Source organism: Centruroides vittatus, unplaced genomic scaffold (genome assembly GCF_030686945.1).
Source record: "Centruroides vittatus isolate TY-2023 unplaced genomic scaffold, ASM3068694v2 scaffold_386, whole genome shotgun sequence".
Taxonomy (NCBI): domain Eukaryota; kingdom Metazoa; phylum Arthropoda; class Arachnida; order Scorpiones; family Buthidae; genus Centruroides; species Centruroides vittatus.
The window spans coordinates 5221409-5244669 of NW_027122706.1; the positions used below are offsets into that span (position 1 = coordinate 5221409).

General features: G+C 32.6%; 1 protein-coding gene across 1 annotated transcript in view; it reads left to right on the forward strand.

Annotated features, from left to right (window-relative positions):
• The window catches only part of PGAP1 (GPI inositol-deacylase), a 78173-nt gene that overhangs the window by 4599 nt on the left and 50313 nt on the right, over window positions 1-23261 (forward strand). Inside the window, exons 2-4 of the mRNA XM_067286891.1 lie at window positions 3973-4040; window positions 8428-8448; window positions 21304-21457. Coding sequence (XP_067142992.1) covers window positions 3973-4040; window positions 8428-8448; window positions 21304-21457 — 243 coding nt within the window. The remainder of the gene's footprint in view (window positions 1-3972; window positions 4041-8427; window positions 8449-21303; window positions 21458-23261) is intronic.

Here is a 23261-nt window from a genome sequence, read left to right on the forward strand (position 1 = left end):
ATAAATAGTTCTTGTTAAAAATAATGCTAACATTATTATAATAAAAGCAATTTCAAAATTATTTAAATCTAGGTGCTTAATTCTATGAATTATAAATTTCAAAGCACTTTAATCTATATAACTTTATTAATTAAAAGCACTGAATTAATTGGGAAGTTTCTTTTACTTGTATAAAAATTACTATTGATAATTTGAACTCAAAAAATATTTGAAATTTTATGAACAAATTTTAAAATTGTTAAAAGTTGTTAAATAACTAAAAGTCAATAAAGATTCAGAAAATGTTTTGATAAATTAATATTTTAAAATGATTGTACATAGATAGACTGTTAAGTATAGCAAAATAAGCAGATTTTTAGCAATTATTGATTGTATTAAACTAAGTTAAAAAATTATTTAAAAGATTAAAAATGATTTTTCATATTATGAAAAGCAAATTCGTTATGAAAGAAATATTTACAGCAAAGATACATGATATACAAATATTTATATTCATTAAATATGATATATGTATAAATATATCACATTCAATATAAATATATTTAAAATAGAGTATGTTATTTAAGATAATTTAAGTATTTTAAATTTAGTTTATATATATTTTTTAATTAAAAGATTTTTAAGTTAGTATAAATAATACCTCTATCTTGAAATAACTATTTCTATATTTAAAAGTATTAATAGTAGTAGTAATAATTATTTTGCACCAGGAAATTTATCACAAAATGCTGTAGTAATCATAATATGTCTTAAACATATTAAACTACAATATAGACAATTAAGATATGCTTTATTTTACCTAATATGTGAGATTAAAGTTTATTGAAGATATAAATATTTTTTACATCAGAGTAAGCATAGTTATACTTTTCATGTTATAAAGAAATGTACTAATTTAATATGGTTTATTTGCTTTATGAGTTTTGATATATCTAGATTCAGTCTGCAAATGCAGGACCTGACTGAGATAATTAAAAATCAAGTAATACTGTATTTAAATAAAAATTAAACTAATATTGAACACCATGATGTTGATTTTAAAATCTCTAGCTTTCACAGAATAGGACAATTTCCTTTTTTAAAATGAAAATATCTCTCTTTGCAGAGGTATAGTATAATGTCCCATAAGTGTGGAGTCTGAACAGATTCAATTGGTTCAAGATGTTTCAGATTGGCAATGGAATTTCACTTAATTAAATATACTAACAATTTCATTGGAAATCCATTTTTGTGAAATTGTATTAAAATATTGAAATTCATTCTGCAGAAGAAACAATAATAAAGCATAAACTAAAATATTATTGTAGATAGTGCTACATGAATTGTAAATACATCTAATTTTTTGTATCAAGTTTTAAGTTTGTATATTTTAATTTCAATTTGTTAATTTTTTGAATTTGTAATATTTAAATATAATTTAGACAATTTTCCCAATATGTTATTGTAACTGCAGGTCGGCACCTCCTTGGCACCTTGTCAGGACTGACACCACAGTGTCTTCTGGACACAGAAATTTCGATGGCTGTTACGTTATTTATCACGTGAGAGGTCGCATTTGCGGGCTTCTGGACCCGGAATGGAGGTGGATGGAAACAACTGGAAGAAGTACACTCCACAAATTAACATTTAACAAAAATACTTGTTTATTGATAGATATTATTTACAAGTACTACGATGATTTATAAGATATTGTTTACAAGTACTACGATGATTTATAAGATATTGTTTACAAGTTTTATGATCATTTCAGAAGCTTAGAACAATGGCTAAAAAGTATTTTAGATGCTTAGCACAATTGCTAAAGGGAGAGGTCAAGTCAACCTCTCACATTATAAACATACTAAAATTTATTAACTTGAATTGATTTAATTTAATTGTAATAATCTTTTGAATTTTCAAAATTTAAATAAATATTGCTTTGTAATTTTAAAATTTTGTCAAATTTTATTTTGTCATGTATAAAAAAATATAAAATAATAATTTTTGTTTTTTTTTAACTTCTTAATAAGCATTTACGAAATACCTATAGTTTTATAAATTTCATTAGCCAAGTTTTAAAAGATAATGAATACTTAGTATTTATAATTTTGTCTTTTAGTTTTACATTGGCCCACCAGTGGCCGAGCGGTTCTGTCGCTAAACACTGACAGCTGATTGCAGAGACAACGTTTAGAGGACGATGGCGGTTTACAGATCGGGTAGACCGCGGTTCAGAAAAATTTCATTGCATAGACAGCATTTCTCACTTGCCACAATGTAGACAGCGATTAGAAACAAGTTATTTGACTTACTTTCTAGACTCACTCGACAGCAGGTTTAGATAGCTTTTTGTAGTTTTGTTGATGGAAAAGTTTAGATAAAAATGAATATCGTTCTTTTGATAAATGTTGTAAATGGTACGAATCGACAAAATTATTCATTAATTAATTGCTTGGAGAAAAAATAACAAAATTAAATACTTTAAATTTGTTTTTAAATGTTCAAATTTTGATATTCAAATGGGAGAAGACTTAAAACTACAATTAATTTAAATTAGATACATTTATTTACAATTCGAGTATCATGTCAGTTATAAAACATTAATGCATTTTGGGGTCATTGTAGTTACAGAACATTCTGTTAAACAAACGAGATAATTTTAATAATTACCGAAATCTTTTTATAGGAATAAAAAATATATATAATAGTAATAATAAAATATTTAAAATTATTTATTTCTACAGTTATGAAGAGTAACAGTAATACGATGTTGAAATAATTCGTTAAAAATCTATTCTGAAAACGAATTTCGAATTCGGTATAAATCTTTTAAATATGGATTTGTTCGTATTTTAAACCATCTGGGCGACGAAATTAAATATTGAAATGGAAAATGGTCGTCATTAACTGCCAAACAATGGTTATTGACAGCCTTAAGATTTTATTTCCAGAAGCTTTCAGAATACAGCTGGCGACCTTTTCTGACGTCACAAATGAATAACCCGATTGGCCGAACAACTCCTAAAACAGGGGAGTAATGGCCAAGAAAGTAAGAGCCAATGTTTTGCCAAAGTTCGTGCAGAGGGCGTTTAGAAATAGATGCTTATCGTCTTTGCAACGCATTTTAAACCGCGGTTCAGCGAGCCAACATCTATAGGATGTTCTGTTGTTAAAAGTAAACTGTTTAAAGTAAACTGTTTCTGCAATCGGCTGTGGGAGTTTGATTGCGGGTTCGCGCTGCACTTGAACAGGCTGGCCACGTGGAGTTTTCCAGGTTCTCTCCATGTTTGTAACACCTGAATAGGGGCCAGTTTCCTTTATAAGACCTCCTGGAAGGCATTTCTCCTCATGTAACATCACGTCCCAGAGAAGGCAATGGGAAACCACTCTGGATGTAACTTCCCCTAGGATATACCTCAGTGCATTACTAACTATTTACTAACCTATGCTAGGTGTTTGCCGACGTCAGGAATCTGATATGGCATACAAAGTTGTTTTACATTAAAATATTTACAGTAGAGCATCGATTATCCAACTTAATTGGGGACTGGGGTTGGTCAGATAACTGAAAAGTCGGATAACCGAAAAGTATGAAAAAATACATTATTAGTATAGTGTATTAGGCCTGGTTTAAATACTAGCCTCCCTTTCATGGTCGAGCCAGTGCTGCCAGTTAAAACATGCAAAAATTTAACAAACATAATATTAAAGTAGCCAAGACATAACCAAATATTGTAGCGCCATATCACTAGTGGACATTTGAATTTGCCAACTAGAATGCGGTCAGTTAACCGACAAGTCGGTTAATCGGGGGTCGGATAATTGATGCTCTACTGTATTTAAGTTTTCTTAAATTTGAATTTGTAATCAAATGATGATATGTAATAATTTTGATGAGAAAGAATTAGATGTATGTTCAATGTATATGAGTTTGTAATTTAGTATTATTAATCTTTTAATAAAATCTAAGTTTGTAATATTTATTTTATATAGAAATTACCATTTACTTCAGAAGTGAAGAAAAAATTTCCACATTATAATTTATATGTTTATGGAGAAGGGTAAGAAAATATTTAAAAAATTTTTTTTATTAATTATTATTACATCTTAAAATCAAACTATTGCCAGATTATATTGGGCTATATTACTACTACTATTAATGATTAAATTTTAAGTAATTTGATGTTTGAGGTAGGTGTTACGTAGCTTTTTGCTAAATTGAATAATTATAATTAACAGTAGTAGTAATAAGCCCAATATAATCCAGTAATTGTCTTTAATATATAACTATTAGATTTTACTATATGCTTCTTGTCTAGTCTTCATATATATTTTTGAGTACTATGTTGGCCTTCTTTATTGTTAGATTTATTACATTGTCATGAGACACAAGACCAGTCTTAAAAAATCACTTTATTTTTTCAAAAAGAATGCATTTCAGATCTTAAGTCCTTCATCAGCTTATTTTTTTGTTTTAAAAGTGAATATGTTTATTATTTTACTGTTTTAACAGTTAGTCAGTTTATTATTTTATTATGAGGCGTGTTTTTTAAATAAGTACCATTTTAAAGTAAGACTGCTGCAGTGCTACAGTTTGAGTTCTGTGAGTACGTGAATGTGCACTGAGTACCTACATTTGTTGGCTAGCCACAGATGCAATTATGGAAGTACAGTAGAGAGTCGTTAATCCGAACCCTGGTTATCGGAATGATTTTCAGTCAGACTGTGTCGTGCCAAATCAAACTTTTTTGATACTAGATTTACTTCTAAAGTATAATTTTTATGTTTTTATATTTTTCAATATATTTATTTTGTTTGTACAAAATAAAGAAATAATTTTTAATGATACAATAGCCTCGATTATTATTGTAAAAATTTTTGTTAGGCTTAAAATTGATGAAAATTCAACACGAAGCGACACGTTACAGAGAAAAATTTCAACATTGGATAGGTTAAAATATTTTTTCGTACATAATCGGTTATCCGAACAAATCACTAATCCGAACAACCCCAGTCCCCAATTGATTCGGATTCACGACTCTCTACTGTATTCGTATGTTTTACGTTTGTTTGTGTATGTTTAAATTGCCTCAGACAGTTGAAAATCCCACTGATTGTGAAGTACGCGGCTGACATTCATCAGCAGATTAGTGAGGTGTAGAGAAAAAACATTATGGGCAATGGAATGGAATGAAATGGGTTAGAGCGTTTAAAGATAGCCGTACCAATGTCCATGACAAGAAGTATAGTGAGCAACCATTTCTCATTACTGAAGACTTGGTGTAGAAAGTTGTTGTAAATGTTTGAGAAAACAGACACTTTACTATTTTGTCATCCAAAACAAAAAGCTTGGCAAGCTCAGTAAGGGGATTGTTTTGCTTCATGTCAATGCCCATCCACACGTGACTTAACGAACCCGACGGCAGGTTTCTATGAGGATGGAATTCAGAAGCTGGTTGTACGATATGAAAAGTGCCTTTATATTGGAGGAAATTATGTTGGAAAGTAGATCAAGATACAGGCTTTCATGTAAGAATAAAATTATTTAAAAAATTGCAGTTGTTTTTTTTTTAATATCAAAATGATACTTACTTAAAAAACAAGCCTCGTATTTTAACAGTGTCTTTTATTACATATACTGTTTGTTTTACTGCTTGTTTTAATTATACTGTTCTAAGCATTGAATCTGCATGTTTAATCAAGCACCTGGAATTTTGATCTATAATTAATGATTATTTGTCATCAGTATTTTATCAAATGCCATGATTTTATTGTACTTTTTGTAAATGTGGTAGCATCAATTTTATAATTATTTATATTACAACAAGCCGATGAGGGACTTAAAGTCCGAAATACGTTCTTTTTGGAAAAATAAAGTGATTTTCTAAGGCTGCTCTGTGTCTAGTGATGATGTAATAAGTCTAGCAATAAAGAAGGCCAACATAGTGCTCACAAATATATTAGGTTCTAGTTATTGATATTTGTATTATTATATTTTTTATCTTTCTTAATTGTGAAATTTTTGCTGTTGATAATTAAAATTGATTGATAAACATTATAATACAATAAAACCTCAATTTAAAGGATTTAATGGACTTCAGATTTAACAGACAAACTTTCTGGTCCATATATTATGTGTGAGAATTAACACACTGTTAATTTTAAAATGCTTTTTATATGTAATTAATTAACAGGTTATTTTTTTCAAAATTCAAGAATCACTGCTCTTTAAGAACATTATTTATTTGTTTAGTTAAATACAATTAAAGTGCACTTTTCAAAAAATGTTTGTTTATTTATTTCAATTTTGATTGTATACTTATTTATTACAATCTCAGAATTACAGAATGGTGAATACATAAACAATAATATATATATATATATATAGAAAACTTTTCTGTGAAATTAAACTTCTCATACATACATAATTTTAGTTACACAAATGTATTTACATAAATAAAAACAGATAAACTAATTTGTCAATTTTTTTAACACGTGTTTGGAAGACCTTTATTGTATAACAGACTTTTGAGTTTAAAGGACACCACGTCACCTGAATTTGTCCATCATATCAAGGTTTTACTGTAATTTATAAATTTGTGTGTTGGTACATGAATGTATAAATTCTTATGGTGATGCATTATAATTTTATTTTGTTTTTTACTTTTTGACTACTTTTTGACTTTTTTAAATATTTTTGATAGCTAATTAATGAAAACAGATTGATTATTGCTGATACTATTATATAAAGCTTATTTTAATACACCTGTATTAGTATTATTTATAAAATAGAATTTAGCAGCATCAATAGTGATCATCATGCATAACTGGAATTGCCATACATCCAAACGTATTAGGATTTGTCCAATTTGAAAAACTTTTTTCCTGATTGGAAAATTTTCTCCTGGAATAGCCCAAGTCTATTTTAACCTGAAAATATTCAAATATGTATTAAAAACGGCTCAGTCAAAAAACAATTATAGGCATTAGCTGTTTGTTTGCAGGTGTTGTGCATGAATACATCACTTTTGTCCTCATGTATGCATGACTTTAATGATTGTGGTGACCATGTGTTCTGTTGGCTCTGTTTAATGCTGTGTGATGATTTCAGAACCATCAATAATTGATGGTTATTTGCGATCATTGACAATGGATCAATAATTATGTCTAGCCACAGTCTAGGTTTTTTTTATTCTTTCTGCCCCATGGACACTTACAAGTTAGAGAAGGTTTTTAATCATGTTAATTATATGCTTGGCTATGTCCATTATCAGGCAGCTAGATTTTTTAACAAAACTTAGTTGAAATACAGTAAGTCAAACAAGTATGTTTGGTTCAACATATAAGATATGTTCAACAATTGATAATCAATAAAATTAGTTTAATTAGAAATATTCACTTATTTTTGAGTAGCTACTGCTTATCTAATGCTGCATATTCATCAAATTTTACAATATCCCAATTTCCACAATGTTACCTTGCTTACAATATCCCAATTTCTGATTTTGAACTTAGGTCAATCCTAAGCATATACCATTTCATGCTCTGAGTAATATTTTGTTGAGATGCAATTAAAAACATTCTTAAAATAAAAATTTCAAAGGATGCTATTTATGTTAATAAAATTCAGAACTAACAAAGAAAAGATACTATTTGGGAATAATGGTGGCAAAACCAAATCTGGTCTATCTGAAAGATCTTAAAAAGATAACATGTTGATGCACATAAATTCTGGTGTCATGGCCAATACATTAAAGAGAGATTTTGCCAAGAAAATGCTGACAAACTTTTCTCGTTGAGATTACTTTGTATTTACAATAATTTAAGTTCTTGGCATTAAGATTCAAAATCTGATATAGTATTCATTTTTCATATGTATATATTCATCAGAAAGGCCTGCATCATTTGAAACACCCTTAATGTTTTCCTTTGACTGTGGTCTTTTCAAAAAATGCAAAGAAAATGAATGTTTTACTGTTGCATTTATGAAGTATGCTCACTGTGAAAAGTTTCTGCCTTGATCATTGTTTGCCTGTCCAGTTACACACACTGTACTTATCACTTTCTGTACATCAACAAAACTTCAGTGTTTGAATTCTTTCTATTATATTATTTTTATACTTTTATTAATGTGTAAAAATAAATACCCATTCAATGATGACATCTAAAATTTTGTTCTTTCTAAAAATTATTTAATATAAGATTTTATTTTCATTAAAAATAACAAGTGTACCAATGCAAAATTTATAAAGTTTACATGTATGTAATCATATTGCTACCAGCAGAAAAAAAAGTATTTAGTAAAAGATTTGAAAGTTTAATTTGAGATATTAATGTTTGTATGATATAATTTATGACTTTAGCTAATGTTATGATTAAATAAATTTTTAAAAAAATAATAGAAATAATTAAATTTATTTTTATTCTTGTTAAATTTTCTTTTTGCAGGTTTTATGTAAATTCTTTAAGGTAAGTTTTAATTAAAAAAAATTTCTTAAAATGTTAAAATTACTATATAGAGTATTATTACAGTAAAATTACTATATAGAATAAGTTATAATATCATTCTCTTTCCATAAAAAACATTTTTTTTAAAAACAAAATATTTTTAAATTATGCATTCATCTTTAAGATATAATGAAAGTGAAAAAATTAAAATGCTATTTTGGACAAATGAAAACAAATAACATTACTCTGTAACAAAATACAGAAAGTGGGGAGAATGTTAGAAAATAAATTTACACCTTAGAAATTAACTCCAGCAAAAAGTTTAATCATTAAACTTTTTGCTGGAATTAATTTCTAAGGTGTAAATTTATTCAAGAACATTACTGTAATGACTGAAAGATTTACAGTATTATTTCTATATACATTGTTTGGTACAGTAATACTATAATTTAAATATTTTGTTAGTTGGATAAGGTTTTGGTAAATTTAGAAAAAGTTTATCCATGTGATAAAACGTAAAAACAAAATTTAAACTATTTGAAAAATTCATCTTTTATAATGGATTCTTAACTTGCATTATATATATACAGGGAGTGCAAAAGTAGGAATACAGTTGAGAATCTGAGAAATACAAATGTTTGGTGCTCATTATTATTATTTTTATTATCTTTTATTAATTTTTATTGCTTATTTGTGATGTAATTTGTAGATAAAAATGAATGTTTTTCTTCCTATTTTCTCCCTGTATGTTTTTTTCCATAATAACAACTATATACCTACTTTTGCACCCCCCTGTATATATAATGCAAGGTATTTATATTATATATATGTTTTTTTGAGATTTTTAATTCATTGGAGAATATGGTTTAAGGTAATTGGCTCAAGAATAAAAAGTTAATAAAATTTTATAATTTTTGTAAATATGAAATAGATTATTTTATATGTAATGAATTAAGTGAATAAAAGCTAAAAAATTACTAATAATAAAAATTAGCAAAACAAAATCAAATAAAAAGAAATTAATCCTAAATAACTGTTTTTTATTTATTAACTTCATGCACAATCATTACTTGGGTATATGGAATGTGTGCTTTCTAGTAGTGCATTTAGAAATATAGCATCCCTAAGCCTACAGTATGTAAGCACCTCCACGAACTAATAATGGCACTTTTGCCTTGAATAATTTTATTTTATAATTTTAATTTTGCAATAGTTGTATTTTTAATCATTTTTAAACATTGTAATCATGAGAAACAAATTTATTGTTTAGGATACTGATACAATAAAACAATATTTTTTATACAAGTTTAATTGAGTATCTTTATGTAGGGTGAATTGAATTAAAATTATGCTAAAATTGCAATGAAAGTGATAAAGTTGTTAATACAATAAGCACATATCACAAATACTAACTTGCATGATACTGATCTTACATGCAGTTTTTTGAGTGAAAGCTGATTTCTATGCATTGCTGGCATTGCATTTCAGTTATAAAGGGCATAAAAACAAAAGGGGCAAATGAAACTGCTATTGAAAAATTGTCATTAGTACTACTACTTTCCTCATGCAAAATATATTTTTAACTTATATTAATATTATAGAACTGATATATCTAATTCTGTCCCAACTTAAGCTTTTAATTTGCTGTAATTCCTTTATGAATTGTTTCTATGTTTATTTCATGATATTATTATTATTATCATCATTATAGTGGAACCTGGTAAAATTGAATTGGTCAGGGGAAAAAAGTTTTGAGTTATAGAGACTCAGCTAAAAATCAAGATTTTGTGCATTGGTTTATTGGTGACCCATAATAAACTGTCCATGTGATATTTCTGTTGGTCTTATTACATAGAATTGTTGTGCTCTTGGTGTTGTTCAGAAACTAAAAAATGCTTAACCAAATGGTTAAATAAGCTACTGAGAAATGCTTTCCCATATGGTCAATCAGTTCATTCCTGAGTGTTTGGTAAGGGTATATTTAAATTGCAATATTTTGTGTCCAGAATCAATCTATTTTTTATTTATCATCATACACATACTACTCTTTATGATTGTTATATTTTAAAAGTTTTCTGCAAAGGTTAAAATGTTTACATAGAATTGGACTATAATTGTTTTTATAAAATTGATTTGTCAAAAATCTATTTATTTATTACATTAGTTAGTTGGAGAAATTTGTCAGTATTCAAATAAAAGAAAAAAATGTTTGGAAAAAAAGCAGGTTTCAATGGCAGTTACAATACACACTGGAAGCCACCACCCTGTCCAGGACTGGTTCTGGGCTGTTAGCTGCCTGCATGCTAGACATTTGGCTGCCCCATCATGTGAATTGAGAGTAGATTTATAATGTTACCAATAGAAGTTTACTAGTATGTTCTTATGATAGTTGATGGGTTTAAAAAATTCATTAAAATATTTGATATATTTATTTTAATTTTATTAAAATCAAAAATATACAGTACAAGATATAAAATAGAAGTAACAAAATACAGTACATCGATAAAGATAGAACTGCATTCTTCTTGCCTTCTTATTTGCCAATTCATTAATAACATTTGTTAATTCTAAACTTTCTCACAACTCTTTTTCTATGGCCAACACTCCTAGATTATTAAACCTTTCTTGAGTCATTGACATTCTTAAATATGTTTTTATAAGTTTGAGTTTTGAAAAATTCCTTCACCCGATGTTACACTAACTGGTAATGTCAGAAAAATATTCAAAGATATAAACAAATTAGGAAATGATGACATCAAGTTATTTTTTGTAAAATATGTCAAGCTTTTTAATACATCTGCAATTCCACTATTCAAATTTGTATGTTATTAGCTCATTGAAGCTCTCATGACCATCAAGGTCTTTGAATATATGAGCACTAAGTTTTGGCTTTATGGAGGACTTACTGCACACTATTTGTGTATGATAAGTCCTCCATAGAGCCAAAACTAAATGCTAATATATTCAAATTGTAATATAAAGACAAAAGGCAAATCACCAATCATCAACATCCTTAATTTTTGTACTTCCTTTGTTAATTTGAAGGAAAACATCTAAATCAAAACAAGACTTTTTTAAATTTCATCTTCAGTCATTTCTCCAAATTCAAAAAGAAATTTAAATCCATTATTACATTTATTTAGCTTTTCAAATCCTTCCTGATTGGAATTTAAGGCTGTATCAACAATCATTAGGTAAAATTGTATTTTAAACAATTCTTTTGGATTTACGATTTGTTCATCTGGACTTTCATAATCAAAATGTCAAACTTTAGTTCTACCCCTTACAGCTAGAAATTCTGCCATTATATTTACTTTGGGAGCTAAAACCAAAGGTTCATTTACACTAAATTAAAATAAATAAGCACAAAATGAAAACAGTACCTATTGTTTTTTTTTTTTTTTTTTTTTAGCAAATGTTCTAATCTCACATGATTTTTTAGGTTGGATTTACAATTTATGCTCCTATTGTCTTTTTTGTCTTTCCACTTCTTTCTCAAGACTACAAATAAAGGTATCCTGTGATTAATGCAATTAATTAGTCCCTTGATGCTACCACATATATCAAAATAGCATTAATCAAATACAGTGGTACTTTGGCCTCAGTCCAGAACAAACAATTATGACCCACAAGAACAAATTTTTGGTTAATAACAAATATTTTTAGTTCAGCTTTGTCATTCATAAGAGAAGTCTTCTACGATAAAAAATATGTAACCAATTTAAAAGTAAAATGAAACTTTAGAGCTACCTATTTTTGTCAGACAAAATTATACTTGATCCTGTTTGTTTGTTTCCTCTTAATGCATTTGAAACACAATCATTGTGTTGGTGATACACTATGAGTTTTTTTGCAAATTTACAAGTTGTTATTTAACAATTTCTACCTGAAATTTCTTTTCAACAGCTTTTGGCACCATGTATGTTTTGTAACCTTTAGTTCAAAATTTCTTGAATGAAACTTTCAAAACCACATTTGACATGCCCAACATTTAGTAGCATCTTTCCCATACACTAAGAGTATTTTTTACTGTTTGTATAGCATTATTTTCTTTATGAAACTTAAAAAGCACAATATGTCTGATATGCATTTTATCTACAGATTTTGATTTGATTTTATGCTAACAAAATGTGAGTAAAATTTTAAAATAAGCTTCCAAACAAAGAATACAACATCACATTAACAGTAATGTGTTAAATTTCACAACTGTTGTAATTAAACTACATGGGTAGGTTGAAAAGTAATGCACACATGCTTGTAGAACACGAACAAAAACAAATAGCAAGATCAGGCAAAAAGTACATTAAAGTACAATTCTTAAGCTTCAAAATCATATATTTATTTTTCAACATAGTCACCGTTAAGGCTAACACATTTCTCCCAATGTGTAACAAGTTTTTTCATTCCATCACTGAAAAATTCTTCCGACTTTTCTTGAATCCAGGACTTGACAGCTGCCTTCACCTCATCATCCAAGGTGTAATGATTACCATTGAGGTCTCTCTTGAGTAGAGGAAAGAAATAAAAATTGCAAAGCGCAAGATCGGGGGAATAAGGAAGGTGTGGAATCTGTTCAAACTTCAGGTTTCGCAGAGCCTCTCCAGTTGCGTGCGAGGTGTGTGGATGAGCATTGTCATGTTGCAAGATTATTGGTACCAGGCTGCCTCTAACATGACAAACGACATTGGAGGTGTTTTAGAGTCTGTATGTACTGAGAAGAATTTACTGTTGCCTCTCGTTGTGATGTTTATCGTCTGTGGCAGTGATTGGACATCTGCTGCGTGTTTTATCAGCAATTATGGCTTTTCCAGGCTCACAACCATGAAATTTTATTATCCATCGATTTACAGTAGACCTATTAACAGCATCATCACCATAAACAGCCTGTAAATGACGATGAATCTCAGTAGGAGTCACTCTTTTAGCAGGTAAAAATTTGATAACAGCATGCTGTTTAACTTGTGTTGCCAATAATAATAATAATAATAATAATAATTGGAAAAGGGGGACTCCAGGTTTCACTCAGAGGTACGACCTGGAGGTAAGAAAGGTGGTGAAAGAAGGATGGGAGAGTGGTGAAGAGAAGTGGATGAAGATAAGGTCAGGGTACAGGTGAGAGCTCAGGGCGCCTGCATCGCATTTATCAAAATAACAAAAATACAAAATATATCATGAATACAAAAGGAGTATAAGGATAAAAACAGAATAAAATATAAAACTATGAACAAGATGGCGCGACAAGCATAAACAAGATACACAGCGAGCACAATATACATAGGAGGAACCGACAGTAATTAGGATTACAATAGTAAAGGACGGCAAGATTTGCCAAACGCGAAAACACATGGGAGGTAGTACAAACATAAGGGTTAAATTATGTTACAGCAGTAAGATACAGAAGAATACCTCTTAAGAGCATGAAAACAACAGGAGGTACTTGACACAGCATGAGTGTAAACACAACCAAGGGTTATGCAAAGAGGCATGGGGAACACATACAGCACGAGGCAGACACACTACCAAAAAAAAAAAACAGATCATTCATGCAGTGTCACGCCTACCATCGGTGTTGGGCAGATGCCTCGATGGGTTTAGTGCTTCTGTTGCCAACAAGAAGTCGCTAAGATTATGGTAGATGTCTTTGTTTTCAATGAGAACCTTGAGAGGGCAAGGCCAGTTGTAACCAGCATGGAGAACACTTCCAAGGAGATTGTTTCTTTTGCTGTCAAATAGGCAACAGTCAAAAAGAAGATGTTTACTGTCTTGGACAGATGAATTGTCACAAGTGCACACATCATCATCACGAATGCGGAAGCGTTTCAGATATGCATGAAAATTGCCATGGCCAGTGAGGAGCTGGGTCATGGCAAAGGATGGTGAAAAGTGTTTCCATTCCAGACGGCGAGTGATGCTGGGAATAAAATCAAAAGTCAGTCTACCAGTATTGCTGCTATTCCATTCCTCTTGCCACTGTTGAATGGCAATTTGATAGTTCCAGTACTTGATCTTGGAGAAAGGAATTTTATTGTAGCAGGAGGGGAGTGAGGAGATGGCTGCAGATTTTGCAAGGTGGTCAGCGGCTTCGTTACCAATGACACCTGAGTGCCCACGCACCCACTTAAAATGTATGTTATGTCCATGAGTATTGTGCGTGAGGTAACGATGAATACGAAGAACATTATCTCCCCTTTTTCCTAGGCCAGTAATGGAGCAAATTGCAGTCATGCAGTCCGAATAGATTGTGATGGATTTAGAATGTGGGAACCAGTCGGCAAAAACATGATCCATTGCCTTAGTGATGGCAAGGATCTCTGCTTGAGGAACAGAACAATGTGGGCCAAGTTTGAAGGCAGAGCGGTGAGTCTTCCCTGTCTGGTGGTCGTAGAGAACAAAAGCAGCACCCACCTTGTCATTGTTTTTAGATCCATCAGTGAAAATGGATATATCGTTGGTATCATTATGGTCAGATAATTCGTTGATGGTTGAAGGATAATCCTGGAGAATGTTTGAGGCAGTGCTCTTTAGTTCTGTTCCATAGAAGAAAATGTCTTCCTTGAGGTTATTAGGTAGTTCTGAGAGGATGTCACTGTTACCAATATTGTTGATAGGGCAATCATCAAGAAAGAGGTTATTGGCCTTCCAGTTTCTCAACATCATTCTGGCCTTAATGTGAATAGGGATCAGGCCAGCAATAACCAATAGAGCAGAGGTCGGAGCTGTCCGATACGCTCTGCATATTCTAAGAGCAGCAACTCTCTGGGCCTTCAGAAGTTTTCTTTGGATATACATCTTTGACGTGGCATCAGCCCAGACAGGGGCTGCATATAATAGAATTGGCTCGATGGCCCCAAGGTAGATATGTTTGGCCGCTTTAAAGCCGATGCCCCAGGTATTTTTAGCAATGCTGGTGAGGGCGTTTGATGCTTTTGTGGCCCTAGCAACCATCATATCAATGTGGCTGGTCCACTGCAGCCGTTGCTCTAGTCTGACTCCAAGGTAGGTGAATTCTCTGACCCGAGAGATACGGATACCATCAATTTCTATACGTGGACTCCTCTGAAGCGGGGTGGCTTTTGAGAAAATTATGTAGGAGCATTTCGAATAGTTAATAGGTAATTTAACTTTGGCACTCCAGTTCGAGATCTTGGTGAGGAGGCTATTACAGAGAATAGGTAGATTATCACTGTTTTTGTCCGATACGAGGATGACCGTATCATCTGCGTAACCTTGTAAAAGGTGGTTGTTGTTATTATTGGTGCTGTTGATACTAGTGAGCAAATCATTATGTACAATGGTCCAGAGGCCAGGCCCCGCTATAGAGCCCTGCGGGCAACCCATGGTAACGTGGTGGGTGTAGTTGACGTTATTAATATAAAGGCCAGCTTTTCTATCACTGATAAAGCTTTTTATGAGACCATATAAGTTCCTTGGGCAGCGATGGATTTGGAGTTGATACAGAATAGCAGGCCACCACAGGTTATCAAAAGCCCCACGAAAGTCAATTGAGGCAAGGAGTGTGTGTTTACCCTCCGCTTTGGCTTGTTTAATATAATCGATGATTTTTGTTAGAGCAGTTGATGTAGACCTTCCGGGCGTAAAGCCATGCTGGTGTGGGCTAAGGAGATCGTTCTTCCTAAGGAAGGAAAGGATTCTAGTAATAACAAGTCTGTCGAGAACCTTGCCAATAACCGGAAGCAGGCAGATAGGCCTATAATCCTTCGCATATTTCGGTGTCTCGTTAGAGCGTTTCCTAATAAACTTGACCGATGCAACTTTCCAGTCTTTTGGGAAGTATCCCAAAGAGAGGCAACGGTTGAACAAAGTAATAAATGTTGTTGGAATAGTTATGAATGCCTCTTTAATCATCTTGCCTGTGATTTGATCTAGGCCAGGGGCCTTCCTGTTGTTGATCAGTTTTATTGCATGATTGACATCATTATACGTGAAGGGGCGATCATCGTCTTGGTTAGTGGGTTGAGCGGTCCTGTTACGTAATTCACTCTGGGCTTCTGTATCACTGCCAGGGTCGTCAAAAGGAAAGTGATAGTTAAAGAGTTCATTGAGAGTATTATTCAGGTTGGTTGTGTATGAATCATCGCTAGACTTCACAGGTGCAGGAATGTCTACCTTTTCTCTCTTTTTGAAAGCAACGTAGTATGGTTCGCACCAAGGATCATTGAACCTACTACAGAAACTCCTCCATGCTTGGTGCCTTTTCTTGTTAATAAGTGTCTTATAATCATTGAAGCTGGCAATATACTCAGCCTTTTGGGTGATCCTGACCTGCTCATCATTTTGGCGCTGGTAACGTTTGCGAAGCCAGCGGACTTTCTTGCGGTGATTTGACAAATCATTGTCCCACCAAGGGGCTCTTGTCTTTGATCTCATTTTTCTCTTGCTCACCCGTTGATAGCTGTGTAGTAAGAGGTTTGTAAGGTTCTTGATGCAGGTGTCAATTTCAGTTTCATCCATATTAATAATCGGGGTGTTGAAATACCAGTTGTCCCGGATAATTTGTCGGAAAGTTGGCCAGTGGGTATGGTGGTAAAAGGTGGTGTTATGAGAATTTTCTTCTTCAATTTGAATTTCAGTCTTAATATATCGATGGTCACTGGCGCTCGGCTCAGTCATTGTTGAGCAAGAAGTTATCCTAGGTGCCATGTGGACGTTGGCCAGTGAGACATCAATCCAGCTCTCACCTCTAGAAGAGTGGTAAGTAGCAAGGGGGCTGGTATTGCATGAAGTAAGAAATAAAGCTGCTATGAATTCTTGCATTCTATAGCCCCTAACATCCTCTATGGGACTGTGCCATAAGAAGGATTTTGCATTTGTGTCACCACAAATAAGCCATGGCCTGTCAGCAATGATCTGACTGATCTGGTCCAGGTCAGAAATCATTGGTTCAATGTCTTCAAAGGGCGAGCAATAAACAGATGAGATGAAGATGTTTTCACAGTTAATATTGATGGAACAGGTCGTGACATAATAGGTGGACAAGTGCGGCATGTATTGCACTGTGAGGTGGGTGTTCCTGACATGGATGGCAGTCTTGGTGTTAGTTTTTGAGCCCCTGGGAGGAAAAGTCTTCCAGCCACTATAGTTTGTAAGCTCTCCTTTGAAGAGATAGGGTTCTTGGGCAACAATAATATCAGAGTCCCAGTCCTCAGCTGTCTTGATGATTAAGGACGAAGGGGCCTTACCCCTTTGAAGGTTGATCTGTAAGATGGATAAGGTTTTCTTTTTACAGTTATTACTGGTACTAGTAATAGCCATAGTCGGAGTAGGAGAGGTGTTGATCGAGTCTTGTACATGAGGTATCCTTGTGTTTATCGTTATATGATCATAGTCCATAATTGGTCTGTCGTATTGTTTGAGTCTTCATTCTTAATGTAACAGGGCACTGAGGGCTGAAAGCATTGTGGTCTGTGGCATATCGGTCAAAAGAAGGTATGTGTTTGTTGGCAGTTTTACAATTGGTGCAGCAGGGGGTATGTTCAAGCCTTTGGCATTCTCCAAACCTATGCCCTTTTGCACAGTGACTACATTTCTGCCTGTTTGGGCAATTAGTAGAGATGTGGTTGTACCCACAACACTGGTAACACCTCACCAGTGGGATGTAATCATTAACAAAAATGTTGGCCCATTGCACAGCGATATGTTTAGTACGGATCAGTATATCCCTAAGTTTCGGTGTTGTAGAGAGGACAATGTGTCGGCAATTTTCTCTATTGTTGTTCCTATATAATATTGTGCTTACTCTGGTATTTTCCACAAATTCTTCCTTAGTGATATTCTGAAAAACTTGGTTTTGGTCATAAATGATTGGAATGATTTCTGCTTCATCTACTGAGATGGGCACATTGTTTAAGATGATTCTTGGCCTTCTTCCTTCAGAGATTCTGCTTATAACTTTGCTTGATATTTCTGGAAGGTTTTCAATAGCATTGGCAAGGATTTCCGCCTCTCTGTGGCTGTCTGTTCTAAAACAAATTCCGTTTCCATTTACTTTCCTAACAGATTTGACTTTTATTTTGAGCTCTTGCGGTTTTACTTTTTGCTTAATTTCATTCTCAATATGTTGCATATTAGTGCTACTGCCCTGGTCTTCGGTATTGGGATATAAGATCAAGGCATAACTTCCTCCAGTGCCCTCATTATTTACTTTGTTTCTGAGAGATTTATTGATGGTCTTAGTGGTCAAACTGGGCTGAGTGTTCAGTTTCGTGACTTCAGCGTAAGTAGTTGCAGGAGCAGATGTAGTAGGTGGTGAAGAACATTGGGGTCGGCTTGATCTGACTTTTTTCAGAATACCGTGGAACTGTCCAAGACATGAAAATAAGCGTGTGATCCTGTCTCTGACTTCCTTACGCTCATCAGTTTTCAGATTTGTACATTTTTCTGGGAGAAGATCCATAATTCTCATATAGTGTTGATTGGCTTCATTAAGTATTGTGTTTTCGAGGGAATTCACCAACACATGGAAATCAGATACACTATTAGCGGTAGGTATCTCATTGTGGTCTTCAAAGGGTGACGTTGAGGAGGAAGACTTCTTACTCGCCATGCTGCCAGATGATGAATGGAGGCTGAAGAACTCAGTTGAAATAAGTCCGTTGAGATAGAGCTTAGTCTCAAGTGCTTGTGGAAGTGTTGCAGGTTGAATACAAAACTAGTTGTGTAGTGTATGAACCAACCAGTGAAGAGTGGAGAGTATAGTTTAAGAGTAAAGTGGGCCAAACGACCAGATAACTCTGTTCCAGCAGACTTTGTCTAACAGGAACAGAGGAGAAAGATAAAACTGGTTGGCTTTATGAAAAAAAACAGCAGCACTCACCAGAGTTGGGTTGACCGATGAAGATCTTGTTAAGTAAAACTTAGGAACACGGTGGCCCAAGGTAGATAACACTAAAGTACAAAGGTTCGATGGAGGGGGGGCAGGAAACAGCCACAAATGTTAGTTTGTCAAGAAGGAATGATCCTATAAAAAAGTTAACCAGAATACCTGTTGGGGTATCCGAAGGGAGAATGCTGACCAAAGATGAACATAGTAATCCATGATGAAGCCGAGACAACAGCAAAGAAGTAGGAGAACACCAGCGATGCCAAAGTCAGGAGCTAAAAAGGGTCCTGGCTGGAGCTAACTTGCCAAGCAAAGCTTGGCTTGGCCTTGGTAATACAGGCTGGGAAGACCTGGCTAGTGTTGGCTGGGCCAGACAGAATGCCTGTCTGATCTGCTAGGAGGGCAACAAGTGTTGGCACAGACACCTGCCAACACAGACAATCCAGGCAGATGGGGAAGGCTGGTCTGCACGATTGTGGGTCTCCCCAAGTAAACAAAAAGCAGATGATGGTGTCTCACTTCCTATGCAAACAAACACTTGTAGACATAAAACATTGCACCAAACACGTAATCCTAGGATGGCATGGCAGGAACCAAAACAAACATGAAGGCACGTATCCAAAATGGCGCAGGAACAAGCTCCACTGACACAAGACGAGGAGGCCAAGATGGGAACCTCCTAAAACACAGGGCTAACCTAAATAAACAAAGCTAAAAAGTTAGGCTTAGGATTGCTAAGCCTAACACCCTCACTAAGCCTAACTTAGCCCTAACCTCCAATACATAAGTACAGGAGAGGACCAACTAACCCTAAAACTAGGCCTAGCACTAAAAGACTTAGAAAATCTAGCTAAGGAGCACAGAAACACAGGTCTTACCTCCACGAAAACTAGGAGCAGACTCCTTGTGTTGCCATAGCACTAGAACATGTTTCCATATTTCTGCTTTTCGAAATATACTGAATGAACGCAATGACCTCAAACCTGTGCATGTGCATAGAGGGGGAATGTTACTTCCACATGCCACCCGGCGTGCTTCTGAAGGTCATTTTGTTCACGCTCTACAAGCATGTGTGCATTACTTTTCAGCCTACCCTCTACATATCAGAAATCACCCTAAGCATGAAAATAGCAAATTCACCAACACCTTATTTGCTGAGAAAAATATACCTATGTTAAGTAAAGATGATCTGTGGCAATGTCTTCTACATTCATTTGTGTGTTGATGTGAGTCACGGTCTTGCAACATTATCTTCTGCAGTGGATGTTGATAACCATCCAAGTCATAGCTCATCTCTGACAATTTCACACCAATCATGGAATTGTCTGCACTATTGCTGTGCCATTTTGCTTTGACATTATGTCTAATTCACACACTTCTACCAGCTGCTTATGGATCTCAGTGTCAAATGTGCTAAGTGTCAATTAATAGTGGACAACTGCTCACACTTTATCCTTTGTACATATCTAAAAGTGACATTTGCTATCTTGTTTCTCAGTGTATTGGGCAAGCATTTGTGATAACTTCTGACTACTGATGCTCATGCACAACATGCACCATATGACAAAACAGAATGCATTTTAAGAATGATGATGTCTATACCAGTTAGTACATGATATTTTTTATCCTGTAAGCAGTGGCTTTTCATCTGGCTTACTCAAGGTTTCATTTTTGCATTTTTTGATTTTTTGGAAAAGAAATTAATAATAAAACAAATATGATAAAGCAGTTGTTTATAAATAATTTTTATATGCAAGAATTATTTAGGATCATTCACATGTATTTATAAACTATAATATTATTACTGTTTATTTAACAATTTTTTTTTGTCAGTTTTATTTTGAGGCTTTTTTGTTGCAGACCCTGTGCCTGTGCACCTGCCTAGTTATGGTACTGCCTATAAGTGCATTGGCTTTGAAAATATGGATACAGGAAACTTATTTTCAAACTATTCTATATATATATATATAAAACAAATAAATAAATATTTTTATTTATATGCAATCAAAACTTTAAATCAGGTTTATTCATTTTAGAAAAGGTCAGTTTCAAGGTATTCCTGTAATTTTTGTTCCTGGAAATGCTGGAAGTTATCGTCAAGTTCGTTCTGCAGGATCAGTTGCACTTCAAATGGCCCAGTCTCTGAATACCCAATATCATTTTAATTTTTTTGCAGTTGATTTTAATGAGGTAATCTTTTAATATTTTTATATATAATAAATATATTTTTAATTATTTTGTGATGTCAAGTTTAAATAATTAAGTCCTTTGTGTTTTAATGATTTGAAATCAGAATATGATATATTTCGTATTAAAATTGTTTTTAACAAATCATGTTAATGAATTTTTTAAAGAAATTCTTATTATTTATAGATTTTTACAATTTAAATCAAATATAAATGATTACATTTGATTTAGATTGTAAAAATGTCTCAAATGTATCTCATCTTTAAAATTTATGTGGCATGTAACATGAATTTTAAAGAAGAGATAAAGGTTAAATGTTGAAAAATATTAAAGTATTAATGTAAATTTAAATGCAGGACTTTTTCCCATGGATTGTCTCTCAGTTTAATGTTATTAATAAGTATTTAGCTATCAAATAATACAAAATCTATGGTAATAAAATTGTACATTATTAATGTTTGAAAAGGGTTTACATAAAAAATCACCTTAAATGAAAAAGAAACAAACAACAAATTACAAAATTCTCATTAATTATTATCTTCACATTTTATTTATTTTGTAAATTTTAAAGAAACATTATTTTTATTTAAAAATCATTCACATATGAATGAAATTCATTTGTATGCTGTGTTCACCACTCTGGACCACTGCTGTTTATTGTATTTTATTAAAATATAAAATATATAATTATTATTAAAGGCTGTTACTTTCACAAATTTATACAATAAGCAATTACATATACTGAAAAATTTATATTAATTGCATCGTTTATCTACCAATTCCTTTTGTGAGCACTTTATCTTTAAGCATAGCCTGTCTCTTTAGAACTCATGGCCTCATTTTACCGATTGTTTCCCCAGCCTACCTTATGTAGGTTGTTATGTAATGATAGGGACAGTGTTGGCATATATGAAAAATCGGGGATGTGTGCAATTTCATTGCAGCATCCATTTTCAGGAACAGCATTAATGTACATTGGAGTCACTGTCCAGAAAGTTGCAAGTTTGGGTAGCAGAATATCAAGAAGATATTGCTAATAATAAAGTCACAATTGAGCTTTCGAAAAGAGTATTTGAGCATGACTACATATCCCTTTGGGCTAATACAATAGATTACTGAGACGGTGCTATGACAAAAGAATGTCATTCAAATTTCACCTTGTAATACCTCTACCATTGATATTTCGCATCTATGGATAGAATTATTTAAGCAATTCACTTTGTAGATGTTCTAAAGATCTTTACACTTAGAATTTATATTTTAGTTGAAAATTTTATGCACATTGCATTTTTATTAGACTGTTCTAATTTTTATTGATTATTTAATATTGCAACTTCATGCCTTAACTGAAAAAAGAAATGTTTCATTTAGGTCCTATTCTTATTTTTCAAGTTTGTTTATTTTTGCCTGATGATGAAGGCTATATGTTTTTGAAAGTACTTGCAATTTTTAAAAAATACATGTATTTTAATGTTGGTTAGGTGTGATTTCTTTCCCATATAGTCACACTGTATGTATTTAATACTACAAAAACAACTTATTAAATTACAGTACTACTACTCAAACCTTAGAAAATGCAGTATAATTTTAATTTTTAAACGTTTTGGTTGTCTTAAACTTCTTTAGGACAAAAAGAAACAAATTTCAATTTAAAAAGAAAAACAAAAGCTAGAATGTTCTCTGGAACAAGTTGATTTCAAATATTAATGTTTTAGAACAACAATAACTTAAATGTTTGATTTCCCACATTTCTGATATGTACATTTAAATTTTTGTTGTTCTAAAACATTAATATTTGAAATCATCT